Raw genomic sequence first — 18,108 nt, forward strand, 5'->3', positions numbered from 1 at the left:
ACATAAAATGTGTGTGTATTTATGTTCAATGCCCTGTATGCCCTCCAACTAATCCAAACAACTGCTCTGTCAGCGAGGTTAAAATTATACCTATTTTGCAGCTGCTGAAACTGAATAGACTGCCTGATTTTCAGTCCCATGCTTAAATAACTGAACCAACCCTCTGTCTGAGGACTTGTGCTTCCAGATCTGTCAAGTCAAGACCGCACCTTCCCCTCCACTGATTCCCTTGATATTTTCTCAGAGCAGTGGACATTATGGGGTTTTGTGCTTGGTCCCCTTTTGGATTCCTTGCTTTGACTCCTTGATTCCAATCCTATTCTTGTTTGTCCCCAACCATTTAACTGAACCCCATTTTTTTTTTTGGTCCTCCTCTGTGGCAATGTCAACCTCTTCTTTGAGGTCAAATAGGTTGAAACTTTTGACTACTATTAAACTCACTTAAAATATGCCCCTTTTCTCCTTCAGTTCTCCCCTTCCCTGCAAAAACCAACCAACCAACCAACAAACCCATCCACCTCCCAACAATGTGAATTATCTCGTATCTTATAAAAGAACATGCCATTTACTGATGCAGGTGGTTTAAACTATGTAAGGTTTTAGCTTGCCCTTTTAGCATTTAAACAGCCTCTGACATAAATTAGCCTTGCATTGAAAAATTGCTCCCTGTAGAGTGCTGGAATTGAGTTTTGTATTTTTTCAGGTTTTATTTTGTTGGGTAAATATTACTATTTTTATTTGTTTCCAGTAGCATGCACACAACATGCTTCATGTTGTACAAACAAGTGGCACAGTTCTTGCCCCCAAATGATTTTAATTTTAAAAATAATCAAACAGAGAGGCAGAGTGTAGGGGAGAGGGAGATGACAAACAGTTAACATTAGCCCTCTCTTCATAATAAATGCAATGTTTTAATGATATGATATAGAAGCAATCACAAATAAATCAACCATGCTGCTGTAGTTGCAGTTCAGCTTTATTTTATTACTTATTATGCACAATATCAGTTTTGTTGATAATCCAGCTACAGAAACTCTAATGAAGTATAGATCATTGCTAATCCAGTTTGACTTTACAGCTAAAAAATCTCATGAAATCCAAGTACACCTACTGATGGTCTGGACATTTATTCCTTTCCCTGTTTGATAGTAACATTGCTATTTTTCCAGGGGCTGGCAAGGTTTGATTGCATATGGGTGTCAGTCCCTGGTGCTTGTTATTGATTCCAACACTGCCCAGACTGTACAAGTTTTGGAAAGACACAAAACTACTGTTGTCAAGGTGAGTTTATCTGTTTCAGATTGTTTCGTGTGATTCTTTTGTGTGTGTTGTTTTTTCTAAATTTCAGTGTAAAGAACTACCATTTTATCTAATTTGACTTTCACATCAAATCTGGTGTATGACATTAATCTTTAAGGAATAAAATGACCTCTTTGATGGCCAAGATCCAATCATTTGTTGAAATTGAACAGGCATCTATGGTATCATTATATTTTCAGATGTATGGAGAAACATCTGTATGTGTGTTAACGATATAGATATGGCCAAAACAGAAACGCTCCTTAAAAAAACAATTATTATACTCCTAATAAACACTGAAGTCGTACTTTGCTTTTGGCTTAACTGAACTTTCCTTATTAGAAAAAGGCCAATGTTGAAAACAAGATGTATGCATGGCAACATGCAGTTCTACTAACTTTACAATCCATAAAAATATTTTTACTGTTTTCCTATTATTTTTGAATCTTAGAAATATTTTTATGGCTTACTGTAATAGCAGTAATGACTCACTAGGAAGGCTTTTCCTGATAGTTAGATAGCTGAGTTCATCATCATGGCACATGCCAAAGAGATGCAGCCTCCTTGCAGATCAAGCACCACCCGATTGTTTTTGAGCTAAGTCTGGCTCAGTGTTCAGTCTGCGTCTGTTATTGGTGTTCTTATAGTGCTACTTTTGGCGACCATGTGATAGCTGGTTGTGCAGCAGCATTCCTTAGTTAATGCACTAACTGGCTGAGTTAAGTGCCCTCAATTTCATTTTGCAACATTTATCTCCTAGGAAATACTGCTTGTGCGTATTTGATTCCTTAGTATTTTCTTGTTGGATTCCTATATTTCTGAGAAAATGAAACTGTGCTGACATTCTTAAGTCATCAGTTCATCATGATTATCAATAATTATGACAACCGTAAAAAGATGAAAAATTCTGAGCTCTTTTTAGCGATAATCTGCCTATCTATGGATTCTCTAGTCTTGGGGAAGGGGTGAAGCATGTTTTCTGTGGAGATTTCTCAGCTCAGAACTCCATCAAATAGTTTGTCAGGGTTTGACCTTGCCAACCTATAGAGCATGGTACAAGCTATTCAGATTTGCATCTAAATCAGGACAAGAATCCCTCTAGTCACATTTTAATGATTGAATTTAGTCTCCAGATTTGGAGTCATAACATGCCAGAGAGCAACTGAATTTTCTACATAATTTTAGAGCTATCATTTTTCTGATACTGCCAGGCTGTGTCTCTGACTTGCCTATTGATTAACATAGAGAGATTTTTGTTTCTATTGATAAGAGTATTTTTGAAATGTAAACATCTGGAACAGCTATATAAGTTGTGTGCCATGTCGTATCTCCATATACGACAACACATGTCTATGCCACAAACATTTTGATTAAAGCCTTTCTGTTTTATTACATGCGTGGAGATTGTCAAAGTAATATGTGGCCAAAATTTGAACAATAAATTATACTATCCTAGATAGTGGATGGAGCAATAAGTGATATGGACACATGCAAGAGGTTGGCAAATAACCATACAAATAGTTAGTCAGCATCATAACTGTTCTAAATTGAACATAATATTTAGGTATTACTTCTATTGGTTAGAGATGGTCCTGCAGTTGGTCACAAAATGAAAATGAAGACTGAAGAGAAAGGAAACACAAATATACCTACACCTCTACCCCGATATAATGCGACCCGATATAACACGAATTTGGATATAATGCGGTAAAGCAGTGCTCCAGGGGGGTGGAGCTGCGCACTCCGGTGAATCAAAGCAAGTTCGATATAACACGGTTTCACTTATAACGCGGTAAGATTTTTTGGCTCCCGAGGACAGCGTTATATCGAGGTAGAGGTATATTGGCCAATCCACATGGATATTTTGGGGACCTGTATATTATGAAGTATATTAAAACACTTTTTAATGCCTTTACTCTCTTAAGGCAAGATACTGTAAAAGAAAATGTATCAAATCATTCTTTACAGCATGTTTGAAAATTATATACTCTGTCATTACAATGAATGACACCCACTCTGTATGAGCAGATTGTCTTCTTAGCCTCCTCCACCCTGACGTGCTGGGCTGTCCTCAGAACTGGTCATGAGATATAGGTAAATACCAGTACCTAAAATAGGGTCCAAACAGCAAATTAAACACACAGTGAAACAGGACAGCAGCAATATTAATAGCTTAGTTTAAAAGTTGCACATAGGTTAGTAAATAAATTATAACAGATTCAACTCTGTTGCCTTATAATGATAGCATTGTAACTGCATCAGGATAGCTATATTTTCCAGCTAATTTTATGACGCTATACTATTTCAACAGTCAGCTAAATGTCAAGGTCCCTAGAGTCTTTATATAATTTATTAGATCATTTTTCAAAACCACCGTCTCATTTATTAACTGGAGCAGACCCAGGAAAATGACTAATTTATGAGGAAAAAGAGTGGAATTCTTTTCTTTTCTGCTTTAAAGATCAGTAGACATCATATAAGAAATTATTATACTGGCCAAGATCTTTCCACACTCCTCTAGATGTAATCATAAATAATTTTCTTTAGTTCCTGAGCTTAATATTTAGGAAGTCTGCTTACCACATTCCTTTCAAAAAGAACTATTACAGTTGCAAGTGACATAAGAAACATATTCTGAGTCCATTATTACAAAGAAAATAACATGGACAGGTTCCATTTACAAGGAATTTTCACCTAAAAAACTTGTTTACATTATGTTACTGGACTGCATACCCCAGCAGTTAACACTATTAAAAGCCAAGAAATAAGCAATTAAGTATTTCAACACACTGTCTGCAATCTATTAAACATATCCTCTTTTTAACCTTAAAAACCTTATATCTTTTGCACACATTTCTACCTTCATGTTGGACTATTAATGGTTATCCTTAAAGTCCAGCCATGTTTACTTTATATATTTACTCCCTTTGTCCTAATGAGTAATATAGATTTTCTGTGGCTTTAATAATATTATCTATATTTAGGGTATTTTTTATTGGTGTGTAATGTCATATTGCAAATAGTGATTGCCAGATGTTTGTCTGTAATATGACAGTTGTGCATGGGTGACAGTTCTGAAGTTCATGTGGCTTTTTTATATAGTAATTACAGGTTTAAAATCTACATTTGTGTATGCATTCACATATTATATTATTGGTCACACTCAGGCTTGCTCTTTAGTTGTTAAGGTGAGGGTGATATGTGTGGCCTGTGGATGGTGGAAAGAAGTAACTGATGTTGCAAAGATCTTTCACCTCCCTTTCCCAGTTCAGCTCAATGTTGTGGCAGAACTGACAAAAGGCGAGCAGGGATGTAGGGGCAGAGTTACAGGGAATGATTGAGGAAGTGGTAAGAGGGTTTTGATTTGAGGTACACAGGGATGTGGCTGGGAACTTGCGGTGGTGGAGCCTAAGGTCTGCTGTTTTGATGCACCCCAGGAGTTGAAGCCAGAATGCTAAGAAGCCGTTGATGTTCCAATGCCTTTGTGCAAAGCACTGGACTCGCTCACACATACATTTCCTTCTTGGCCATCCAGACACCTCATGACTCTGCTTAAACTAGGCTAGGAGAGTGGTTTGTGTGTATAGCGTGGTGGTTCTTTGGGTGAAAAGAGAGGTTCTAGATGACTGTAGCATAGTAGCAGCACCTGATATATTTCTTTGAATAAAGTATATGTAGGAACTGAAGAGAAACAGTCAAACAAAAAAAGAGTCCTGTTCAGTTACATCACATGAAGGCAGACAACTAAATACTGACAAGTTTTAAAAGTGCTTGTATACAAATTCAAGAAGTCTAAATACAAACATGGGTGAACTTGAGTTCCTGGTATTAAATGTGGATATTGATATAATAGGCATCCCAGAAACTTGCTGGAATGATGATAATCAATGGGACATGGTAATACCAGGGTACAAAATATATAGGAATGATAGAATAGGTCACACTGGTTGAGAAGTGAAACTATATGTAAAAGCAAACATAATCCCATGTAGTAAAAATTTTAAGTGACTCAAACAGTACCATAAAATCTCGATGGATAGAAATTCCATTCTTGAATGATAAGAGTATAGCAGTAGTAATATACCGTCAACCACCTGACCAGGATGGTGACAGTGATTGTGAAATGTTCAGGGATATTAGAGAGGCTACATAAACAGAAAATGCAATAATAAGGGGGATTATGACTGTCCCCATAGTGACTGGGTACATGTCACCTCAGGACAGGATGCAGAGATAAAATTTCTAGACATCATTAATGACTGCTTCTTGGAGCAGCTAGTCCTGGAACCCACAAGGGGAGAGGCAATTCTTGATTTTGTCCTAAGTGGGGCACAGGATCTGGTTCAAAAGTTAAATATAGCTGAACTACTTGGTAATAGTGACCACAGTGTAATTAAATTTAACATCCTTGTAATGGGAGAATACTAAAGAAACCCACCGCAGTAGCATTTACTTCAGAAAGGGAAACTACACAAAAATGAGGAAGCTAGTTACACAGAAATTAAAAGGATCAGTCATGAGTGAAATGCCTGCAAGCTGCTTGAAAACTTAAAAAAACCCACCATAGTAGAGGCTCAAACTAAGGGCAGGTCTACACTACAGGTCTAAATCGACCTAAGTTATGTAGCTCCAGCTATGTACCTTAGGTTGACTTATTGCGGTGTCTACACTGTGCTGGGTCGACATGAGAAACTCTCCTGTTTGACTTACCTTATGCTTTTCATTCTGGTGGAGTACCGGAACTGATAGGAGAGCGATCGGCGGTCGATTTAGCGGCTCTTCACTAGATCTGTTAAATCAATCCCTGGTCGATCGATCACCACATGTTGATCCCCCAGTAAGAGGAGACAAGCCCTAAATGTAAACCCTCAAATAAAAACCAAACAAACAGTAAGAGGACCAAAAGAAAATGCCACCATGGCTAAACAACAGAGTAAAATAGGTGATTAGAGCGAAAAAGATATTGTTTCAAAATTGGAAGTCAAATCCTAGTGAGGAAAATAAAAAGCAGCATAAAGTCTGGCAAGTCAAGTGTAAAAGTATAATTAGGCAGTCCAAAAAAAAAAAAAAATTGAAGAGCAACTAGCAAAAGAAACACAAACTAACAGCAATTTTTTTAAAGTACATCAGAAGCAGGAAGCCTGCCAGTCACAGGGCCACTGAACAAACGAGGTGCTAAAGGAGCACTCAAGGAAGACAAGACTGTTGTGGAGAAGCTAAATGAATTCTTTGCTTTGGTCTTCACTGCAAAGGATGTGAGGGAGATTCTCAAACCTGAGCCATTCTTTTTAGGTGACAACTCTGAGGAACTGTCCTAGATGGAGGTGTCACTAGAGGAGGTTTTGGACCAAATTGATAAACAGTTATAACTTACCAGGACCAGCTGCTATTCACCCAAGTGTTCTGAAATATGAAATTGCACAGCTACTAACTGTGCTATGTAATCTATCACTTAAATCAGCCTCTGTACTAGATGACTGGAGGATAGCTAATGCGGTGCCGATTTTTATTAAGAAGGCTCCTGAGGCTATCCTGGCAATTACAGGCTGGTAATATATATAGGATAAACTTAAATAATTAAACTGGCAACTGCTGTGCAAGTTTAAGTCTCTATTTATTAAACTGTAGTCATTTCACATGCATGTCACTAACAGTTGCATAATCTTCTGGTGTCTGTGTTTCATATAGTTTGTATCCCATTTAGTGGTGTCAAACTAAAAACTATTTAATACTTGTCTTTATTATACATAACTATCTATTTTAACTGGTTTCATTCATACCTTCAGGTTAAATGGGCTAAAGAAAACTACCATCACAATATTGGTTCTCCCTATTCTTTGCGCTTAGCTTCTGCTGATGCTACTGGAAAGATAATTGTTTGGGATGTGGCAACGGGAACAGTTCGCTGTGAAATACAGGAGCATACAAAACCAATCCAAGGTAAGGAAGGTGTATGCTATTTTTATAAATAAGTTGTATTGTAAGAGTCAGTATTATCTACTAGTTATAGTGGTGATTGGAGGCCAGGACTCATAAATTCTGTTCACAGGCCTGCCATTGACTTATTCTCTGACCTTGGGTACATCACTCTGAGTGCCCGTTTACCCACCTTTAGCATAGGTATAATGCTTATCTCCCAGCTGGGCTGCTATGGGGTTTGTTTAATGCCTATAAAATGTTCTGAGATCTTCTGATGAAAAGTGCTATAAGTTAAGAAGTATTTTATTATTGATAAATGTTCACACAAAACACTAAATAAACCTCCTTGTTTTTGAGTTGGGGATTTAATGCAGCTTTCAGTCCACATTGTAATAATACTTGTATAGCATTACAGTGCTGTTAATCATGGATTTGACTGTATTTTTATTTACAGTGCATTTTATATAGCCACTTACAGTGCAAGCATACTAATATGACAAGTTAAAATTGGATTGTGTATTCCTAAGGAATAAAAGTTTCTTTGTAATTTTAAACCATTATGCCCCAGATTCCTTTGAATACCTATATCTGTCTTCCTTGGCATGCAATAACAGGAAGGCTATTTCATGGATAGGAGCTGGTATAGAAAAAGCAATAAAATGGATTGGAAAAGGAAACAAAGGGAGCATTAAGGAGCAGGCAAATGGCAGCAAATGACTTGGCTGTAAGATGAAACTAGAGCTGATATGTGCTTGGGTTTAACTGGGTAGTGTCTTGAAGTTGAGACTGCAGTGTTTGAATTTGATGTAGAAGGAGTCAATGGAGAGACTGATGGGAGAGGGCTTGACATGATAGAACATGCAGGAGAGGAAGGAATTTTTGGATGATCATTGATTTTTGGTTACAGTTGACAAGGTATGTCGGGGAGGCATTTGCTTTTTACGTTATCATATCTGTATACATCTCCATGTTGCAACACTTCAACAGGAAGCTATAGAAAATACTCACAAAGCCATACATAAATAATCCTTCTTGTTTAGAATGCTTGGAATGTTCTTTGTTGTGCTCCTATTAAAAAATTAAAAAGGAGCATAGATTAATACAATGGTTCTCAATCTTTTTCCACCCACAACCTAGAAACCCTCCAGTTTCTTAATGCAAAGTACCTACATTTCCCAGGCCTTTCTGGCCACAAAAATTTGTGGGCTATAATGAGTACGAAACTGTAGGTATGTTTGATGCTGGGACTTGTGGAGGGTCTATGCTTGATCGTGCTGGATAGCAGGCTCCTGATGCTAGTCGGGCTGGGTGTAGTGGCAATTACTGGTGATGTCTGGTGGGATGCTTTACCTCATCCCAGCTTCCCTCAGCAGACTACTTAGCTTTGGAGATTGTGGAAGCCAGCCCGATAGTCTCTGGAAGTGCTGCTTGCCCCAGCGCTCATTGTCATACTAGTAGGTTTGGTGGATAGGTGGGAGGACCGAAGAGCTGCTCTAGGACTTAGTGGTGGAGTGGAACAAAGAGCAGCAGGAGAGAGGGCATGGTAAGCAACCTTCCTTTTACCTGGCTTCTGTTTGTTTTGTTGTCAGTCAGTAGGTTACCATCCAGCAAATGCCTCCAGTGAAGAAGTCTTAGTCTGATGCTTAGAACAGGGGCTTAAACATTAAACTGTACTGCTTCCACCACAGATTCGCTGAATGACCTTAGGCACATGTCACTTAATCTCTCTCTCTCTCTCTCCATGTTTCCCCAGCTGTAAAATGGGAATACTACTACTTTCCCACGATTGAGGATCTTGGATAAGAACTACTTTATTATTATTGGTAGTAGGGACTTACAAGATCTCCTCTTGTGTGTGAGATTCTGGTTGCTAAAAGAAACATGCAGTTTTATTTTCTTGGGAATTTTTCAGTAAACAAGTTTCTGTGCAAACACATTTTGGCATCCTTTAAGCTCTCCTGTGATTTTAAAATCAAACCAAATCATGAGTAAATCTTTGTTTTATAGCTACCCACATCCTTATTAGCATCACTTTATAGGTTGTTTTATTTCTGAAGTAAAACTCAGAAATGAAGTTTTGTTGTGCAATGAAATTTTCATAGTACATTTCCGAGAATAGTTAATAGTTCATTTGGGCCCCAAGCCTTTTTTTTTCTTCCTTCCCCTCTTCCAAACTCTCTCTGTGACACCAGCCTGACTCCTGTTTTTATCTTTAACTGTATTATCTGAAAAGCCACTTAACAAATTAGATGTTTGTTTCTTTAGCAAGGTTTATAAAACAGAAACATAAAATAAAGTGGATAAAATACAGCAGCCAGCTTTTGTTTGGCTTCAGTTAATTCAATTAGCTTTGTTTTTTTCTCTAGTGTTACAGGTTTTTTCTAAGATGATGATACTGAGTTACTGAATGATTAGTGTGGCTTTTTACATGTTGCTTAAAGCCATTTTCCGATTGTATAGCCATCGACTCCCAATAGTGTATAACTTGTACCTTCTCACCCACGGAAATCATTATCTCTGTTGTTCTGATGAATGGCAGAAAAGTTAATGGGGGGCAAAATCAAAAAAATTTCATTCCTTTCCTCACCTTAAATTCATATTTAAATGTATTTTTAGAACATTGTCCTGCTTTACATTGCTGTGTTTGTAAGCAAGGTTATCCATTGTTTTTCTGTTTACGGTGTGAAACTGGTGGAGTTATTTTTAAGATCTGATTAACTTTTTATCCTTTTTTTTAAGTGTTTTGCAATACAAGCACCTCCCATCAGCACTCTTGAATATAGTCTCCATTGTAATAAAAAACATCTCCGAGCTACCATCTAGCACAGGGTACTCACAAAGTTTTCATAGTGTGAACCACATCTTAATAAAGAGATTATCTCACAGATCATCTCCCCTCCTATCATCACATAACATTCCTTTGGCAGTTACGTCAATTACTTACATAGATAAATAATATTGAGAAAGTTTATTGTAATTTTCAGTCTTTTAGTGTAACGAGTATTATCCTTTTTTTTTTAATCAGTCTTCTGTTGATGCTCTTTTCTCTCATGTGTTCTGTTCCTTTCTTCTTATGCTCCTTGTATGTACTTTTCTGTTTCTGGTGCTATATAGCCATTCGGTTCTCTTTTCCCTCTGGACTTTCTCTCTTGCTGGTAGGTGGCAATTTCAGTCCCACTGGTTTGTTCTGGTCCCTAAAAGATGCTCCTTTTTTCTTCCCTTCTCATCTTGTTTAGCAGTATCCCATAAGAGAGACAGGTAGTTGGGAATGTTGTGAAGGCCAAAACTAACAGGGTTCAAAAAAACCCCAGATACGTTCCTGGAGGATAGATTCATTAATGGCTATTAGCCAAGATGGTCAGGGATGCAACCTCATGCTCTCAGTGTCCCTAGCCTCTGATTGCCAGAAGCTGGGAGTGGATAACAGGGGATGGAGCACTTGATGATTACCTGTCCTGTTCAGCATTTGTCATTGGCTACTGTCGAAAGACAGAATACTGGGCTGTATGGACCATTGGTCTGACTCAGTATGGCTGTTCTTATGTTCTTTTGTTCTTTAGTTGGCTCCTTCTTTTCATCTGCTTCTACAGACCTCCAGGCTCTTGTTTGCAATAATTGGAAATTAGCAACAGTGTGACCTGCCAGTTCTCTATGCACCATTAGCACGTGCTTCACAGATGACAATTTGGGAGTTGCTGATATAAAATGTACAAAATGTCCTTTTATATTTTATTTTATATATTTTGTCCAGAGTCCAATATAACCAATGCAGCAGTTTGCACCGGGCTGTTTTTAATATAGCATGTCACTGTTACTGTGCAAACTGCACCTTAGACCTCTCTTTGTCCTCTTTGAGGGCACCTCTTTGACAGGTTTTGCTATATTGCCCATCTCTGGATGAAACCAGGTGGTCCTAGCACTCTTGGACTGGGATCTCTGGGCTGCAGTCCCCCTTTTTACCTACCTTGTTAAGCCGACAGACCAAACTGGGGTTGGCACCTGTAAGCTCTTTCCCCCCGGAATCTGTGACAGCAGCTCATTAAAGTAACTGAAAAACAGTATCTTCAAACAAAGTGGCATTGTTAGCCAAAAGAAACATAGCGTCTATAAAATGGGTTAATAAAACAGCTGAGTTCTGTATGCGTATTTCCTTAAAGCTTAGCCTCTCTATCCAGAGGTCAGGTAGACCCAGCGTATTCCCATCTCTTGTTGGGAAATCCAGACCACTTATTGCAGTTCTTATGTCTGTCTGACAGAGACCCATCTTTTGCCACTGCTGCTGACAGCCCATTCAGCCTGTCTTCTTTAAGGTTTAGGATTTTGTCTGGTCCTAGGCTTTCGGCCTGGGGAAGAGTAAACCATGTCAGCTTGATGGGAGCCGGGCACGGCTTTCTTCAGTTAATAACCCTTCTTCCCTGAAGAACTTGAATAGGCAAAACACAAAGGAAGGGGAGTAGGAAGTATTAGCCCCATTTTATGAATAGGGAACTGAGGTAGAGAGAAATTGTGACTTGCCAGGGTCACACCCATCTGTGGCAAAGCGAGGTATTAAGTCCAGATCTCCTGAGTCTCAGTCCAGTCACGTGACCTTCCTCCCCATGTTAACCTTAATTTTCTTCCCGTGTGGGTGTGTATATACACCTCTACCTTGATAGAATGCTGTCCTCGGGAGCCAAAAAATCTTACCGCGTTATAGGTGAAACCGCATTATTTCGAACTTGCTTTGATCCGCCGGAGTTATATCAGATTGCGTTAGATCGAGGTAGAGGTGTATATACACAATATCTTTCATTTCATGATCTCTCTGTGTACTTCCAGTGCACTTGTTTAAAAAAGCACTATGAGTTGGCTTTAACTACATTATTACTGAGGTCAGTGAAGTCTTACCATTGACTTCAGTGCGAAAACAGAGTTAGGACAGTGCTGAGTGTTTTTGAATATTCAAGCGCATTATTTTTATATATATATATATATATATATACACACACATACATTACATTATTTTAGCTGAGTCTGTATATTGGTACTTGGCTTTTTTAAAGTGTCCTTCTCGCTCAACTGAGTAGATAATGACACACTGCATTCTCCAGCAGGATAGATTCAAAGTATATTCTCAATGTCATTGGAAGTCATCCATCTTTTTTTTTTTTTTTTTTTGAAAGAAAATAGGGAAATTATATATTGAAAACCATCCTTTGAAAAGAGTTGGATAATGAGCTCTTCTTGCCAGCTTAGAAACACATCAAAGTAATTTGATATTTCACACGAATGATTTGTGCACATTCTTACAGCATTTTTGTATTAACTTTTGTGTTGGATCTGGCACATAAAAAAGTGTCATTTTTTAAAGTGAGCTATCAAATTAAAAATTAATGGAAAGAAAAATTGAGAACTCAGAACTTCTTGTTATTTTCATCCTACGTTTGATATTAGAGACATTGCATTTGTGTTCTGAGGGATTTAGGTACTATCTTACAGAACTTTAGAGTAGTCCGCAGATTCCATTTTGGTTTGGCAGTGCAGATTCACCCCCACCCCCACTATTTTTAGTTGTCTGGATTAAAATGTTTTTTTCCCAAGGGTGATTGAGCAATAGGATTTTATTTAGATCTGAAAAGGAAATTTGGATGGAAATGGGTGAAAGAGAGTGGGTGAAAACAAATAAATACAGCTTCTACTGAAGGGAGATTTGCATTTTACAGTCATGTATAAACATTTGCCTACTTCATTGTTCTGTGGCCCATCTTCTTCTCCCATCCCTGCTAGCTAACTTCACCTACTGTTACAAGACCACATACCTTGAATAATTTGTTACGTTATGTCAAAGAATAATATAGTTGGCATACTCTCTCTTGTGACTAGTCATATCACTTTGGCAGTATAGTTATTCTTTTGGATACATAGTATAGAATGATAATTTGAAGTTATTCCTGAGCTCAGGACTCTATTCCAAAAGGGGAATTTGAAACACAGAAGTCCTTTGTTTTATTTTAAGATATGGTACTGCCACTATTTTAGTTTTTTTAATAGCAGTGCGTGCATTAGTAAATGGTTTTATGCATTTCTTGGTTCTTTGAACTCATTCATTATCAAACCAATGTCTAGGGTATGTTGTTGTAAACTAAAATAAATAGTTTCAAATATACTTCAGTTGATCAGGACAAAGAGAATATGTCAGCAGTGTATACTGTAAATAAAAACTTGAGGTAATAAAAGGAATTTTTTTGAAATCGTGAAATATTTAGTGTGGTGCTTCTAAGAAGTCACTTTTTCAGCCTAATAAGGCCAAGTACTTAGAAGCAGAGTAGTTTTAAAATGAAATGAATATTTTTAACACTAACTTCAAGTTTGGCTACTTGTTGCTTCTTTCTTTTGACAGACATGCAGTGGCTGTGGAATCAAGATGCTTCTCGAGATTTATTACTTGCAGTTCATCCACCAAACTACATTGTACTCTGGAATGCAGATACAGGCACTAAACTTTGGAAGAAGAGTTATGCAGAAAACATCCTTTCTTTTTCATTTGACCCCTTTGATCCTTCACATTTAACTTGTAAGCTTATTATAGAAAAGGAATTTCTTATTTTTATGATGTTTGTTTCGTGCTGACAGTATACTTGGGATAGTACAAAATACAGGTAAAGAGTCCCTGCCCCGAGAAGTTTAGAATCAATGTGTCCCTCATTTAGAAGGCCGGATGCACTGAGAAATTCAGAGGGGATAATACCGTAGACATTTGTCTAGTATCATTACTTACTAACTCACGAGCATTGTGGAAGTAAATCTTAAATGGATTTGATTGTGTGGGTGGTGACTTGGCATACTGGGAGGTCATTCCATATGTAAATCACATAACTGTGTATGAGAAAGGGAACCAGTGTCGAGGTTGCCCGCTGTTGGTAGGATGAGATGAAGGATCCAGCATTGTTCCTGAATTTGCAAAGAACCTGAAACAATAGCCTTAAGCAGTAATTGAATTACTTCAAGAAAGGCTGAAGAGGAAGAGCAAAAGTGATCTAACGTCAGAGCCTTGTGGGAGCCCCTCTGAAAGTGAGGTGGGGTGGGGGGGAAGAACTCCCACTAAAAGAGCTGCTGAGGGAATGACTAGAGAAGTAGAAGGAAACCAGGAATGAATGGGGCCTTGGAAAGGAGGGTTTTCAAGAAGGGGAGCATCTGATCAGCGGTGTCAAAAGCAAACAAAATGTCAAAGGAGATAAAGAATAGATTTGTGCACAATTTAGTTGAAATAGCAAAAGAAGAATAATGAAATCACCATTTCCATTTCTGAATTTAGCTCCATCACTACTCTTTTCTCCCTAATGAGATTGGGTATAGTTTCTGTATTTTTCTTGCTTCCCTCCATGCAAATCAAACTGAAGGAAGGAGCTTTTGGGTGTATATATGTATACATACATAATATCAAATTATGGAGATGTCCATCATGGCTTCACAGTTAAGGTTGAATTGGGTTATGCAATCATGTAAATGTTATAATTGCGTGAGAATGGCAATGGGACTTATTCTTGTGGGTAACCCTGCTTTCCTTTTGCATTGTAAAACTTAATGAGGAATAGTTGATGACTGAAAATCAGTGTATGGAATTAATGTGAAAGGACAAACAAGAACTTTCTGCCAATAATCTGTACAGTATTTTGTAATATACAGACTTAATTTTGAAAAACTGAGTTTTGTGGCCTCTAATGAATTGTAATGGACCATTTCCTGCTCTTTCACTAGAAGATTCCTGTTAGCTAGAATTATGAATTTCCCAGCCTGTTCAATATCATTAAAACTATTATCATTTTTCCGCCCAAAAGCTACATTAAAAATAAAACACCATAATAAAATTGCACATAATAGTTTGCTATAATAAAAAAATGTTTTTCTTGGTACAGTGCTCACCAGTGAGGGCATAGTGTTCATCTCAGACTTCTCTCCTTCCAAGGCTCCTGCCAGCTCGGGAAAAAAAGTTTATATCTCCAGTCCACATTCTAGTCCTTCACATAACAAGCTGGTTGCTGCTACAGGGGCCAAAAAGGCCCTTGATAAAGTCAAAATTTTAATCACTAACGAAAAACCAAGGTAAGTTGCAAGTGTTTCTCCTGTCCTCACAGAACTTTTTCTCTGTGTGTTTGTGTGTGTGTGTGTATCTATATCTATCTATCTATCTATCTATATATATATAGTCATATTATAAATCCTGTAAATACTAGTTGGATTGATTATGATATAATATTTGCTAAAAAATCTTTGAGGGACAGGGAAATAAAGGGAAGTTGCAGAATTAATTTTTTCTCCATGTCCTAGCATCTCTAATCTTCTTCTCCACTGTAACAGTGAAATTAAAGGGCATCTGGCCCTATGATTATGAAACGTGAAGAACCTGATGTCAGGCATCTACTTTTATTAATCCTGCATGCATCTGTTTCCTTTTAATTTTTATTCCCTGGATAAGGTTTAATTGAACCCCTTTTTAGTAATTACTTCTGATGTTTGTTGAAGAGAAGAGAGGGAATTCTTAAGCAATAGATACATTCTAAAAAGTTTGTGAACAAAGAGCACTTTCCCATTCAACAAATCTGCTCTCTGTGTGTTTTTGGCGTCACGTGCTTACATTATGGACAAATAAATTTTGCTAACTCCGACCCTATCCTTACAGAGCCAATAGTCCTGAAAGATGGAGTTGGGTTTTATTCCTTCTCCTGCATCATCAGCTGAATTGTTAAATACATCCCAACTGAAGGGCCCAATTTTGTCCTAATTTACAACTGTAGAAATCTATTGTCTTCAGTGGCATCAAATGGTGTAGGTAAAGGTCTGCATTCTGATGAATAGTGATGTTGAAGAAACAGAAAAGAACACGGCTTGACTTTCAGATCTCAGCTGAGTTTGTAAGCCTGGTAGATAGGAACAAATCTTTTTATTTCTAAAGTGAACAAATGAGCAAAATGATAGAGAAAACATTGAGACAATGAATACTGAACCGCAATGCCATTTTTAGAATAACTTTTTCTTAATAAATTGCACTTTGTTTCAGCATTTGAGCAAAAATTACTTAAATCATTATCAGAATTTACCACATAGTAAACAGATTGCACTTTATTAGTGATCTGCCAACCCTAATAAGTACAACTGCCTGGCTTTATCTGCATTCCTTCAAGGAACTTGCTCAGAGGGTGCACATAATGCATGATTATTTTTCAAATATCTAATAGTTTTTAGTTTGTTATTGTCAATATATTCAGAAATGAGGTAGTCTCCGTTTTTAAATGTATTTCTTCAAACTTTGGAAGATGATGTGTACGTAGTTATGGGTATTTCTTAATTTTGGGTTGTAAACTCTGATTAGGATTGCATTGTACTCATTCTAAGACTGAAGTATAACGCATTTAAGAAAATACCAATTATTCATACCTTTTCCTGTCTCCAGTTTGCCAGGAGACTGTACCTAGTCCTCTTTAATGCTTCTGTTACCTCCAACTTGATGTGAGGTGCAACTTTCCAAGTTAAAGCCACATTGACTCACCTGCTTTCTGAGTAAGAAAAAACGTGGCAAGCATATCATACCCATTCTCCCTATTTGATTTGAGGATCTAGTCCCAGTCTGTAAAACCTTAAAGATTACTCTTGAAATCTGTAAAGACTATCAGAGATTACCTCTCCAATTCCACCCAGAGTCATTGTCTACACAGTCACTGGCGTATAGAGTACATGTAGCTACATGCCGCAGTGAAAAGCTGGCTGCGTCCAAATTGCAGTGAGTAGCTACATGTGGCGATGAAAAGCTTTCCCCCATCTGGAACCTTTCCTTGCTTCTGGAGTCTTTCATTGAGGCTGGGAAAGGCTCCAGCAGCAGGATACTACACTGCTAGGAATAGCGGTGTAGATGGGACAGGCACTGCTTGGGTGTGTAGGGAGCTGTGCACAGCACATGGTGTGTCACCTAAGCAATGTCTCACCATCCACACTGCTCTTTATACTCAGGCTAGGGCGGGCATGCAGTGTCTGTATTCTACATGCCACCATAGTGTGGATAGAACCTTAGAATCTCTGTGTCAAGCATATTATGGCGGGGTAGATGGCATAGTGTGCTCAGTGGGTAATCTATGACAGTTGTACAATTTATTAAAGGAGATTAGCATAAGTCCAAGTCTGACTCTGTTCAAACCAACCCCCACTTTTTTGGAAAAGCCTTCCTTTAATAATGAAGGCTGAGAAGGGCCTGATATAATTTCCCATGGAATATGGGGTTGGGAGGTCAAGTAATAGAGGAAAATCAGAAATCCCTAAATAATAGCAGCAGTAAAGAGAGACATTAATTTTGTGTTTAAGAGTAACTCTTAATTTCTTTTTATCCTGCATCTTGCAATTAACGATAGACGATTTATAAATAAATAACATAAATAAAATCAGAATTTAAACCTGTAAGTTAAACTTCAGTATTTTAAAAGCTAAAATTGCTGCATTTTAAGTTATTCTAGAAATCAGCCAACTTCCATTTTTATATGTTGTGATTTTTTTTCTTTTTTGTACTTTTTTACATATTAAAAATACCTTCCAATCTGGCAGTGATTGTGTGAACAAACTAATCAGACTGTATTGTCAATCAGCGCTTAACGCCAAATTTTAGTGCAGATTAAAAATTTGGACTTCATTTTAATAAGCTGTTTAAATTGCAAATAGAACAGAAGACTTAATGGCATCTCATTTTGTAATCATTTAAGTAACTGTGATCTTTATACTTTTAAGTTAGTGTGTGACATTGTCTTTTTATATTATTCTATCATGATCTGCTTGTGCTGCATCAGATAGAATACTTGACTTAAAAAAAATGTCAAGGAGAGCGAGTGTGCTGCTGCAACGTGTGTGTATATCTATCTATCTGTAGAT

The 18,108-nt window shown here is 37.6% G+C and overlaps 1 protein-coding gene across 4 annotated transcripts in view; it reads left to right on the forward strand.

The window, feature by feature from the left end:
- WDR11 (WD repeat domain 11) overlaps positions 1-18,108 on the forward strand; it is a 65,810-nt gene that overhangs the window by 1,626 nt on the left and 46,076 nt on the right. For all 4 annotated transcript variants that reach the window (XM_024216975.2, XM_024216976.2, XM_024216977.2 and 1 more), the window contains exons 2-5: positions 1,170-1,281; positions 7,086-7,239; positions 13,598-13,771; positions 15,114-15,300. In XM_024216975.2, the coding sequence (XP_024072743.2) occupies positions 1,170-1,281; positions 7,086-7,239; positions 13,598-13,771; positions 15,114-15,300 (627 nt within the window). The remainder of the gene's footprint in view (positions 1-1,169; positions 1,282-7,085; positions 7,240-13,597; positions 13,772-15,113; positions 15,301-18,108) is intronic.

The sequence above is a fragment of the Terrapene carolina genome, unplaced genomic scaffold (genome assembly GCF_002925995.2).
Source record: "Terrapene carolina triunguis isolate 2854851 unplaced genomic scaffold, T_m_triunguis-2.0 Scaffold95, whole genome shotgun sequence".
Lineage (NCBI taxonomy): Eukaryota > Metazoa > Chordata > Testudines > Emydidae > Terrapene > Terrapene triunguis.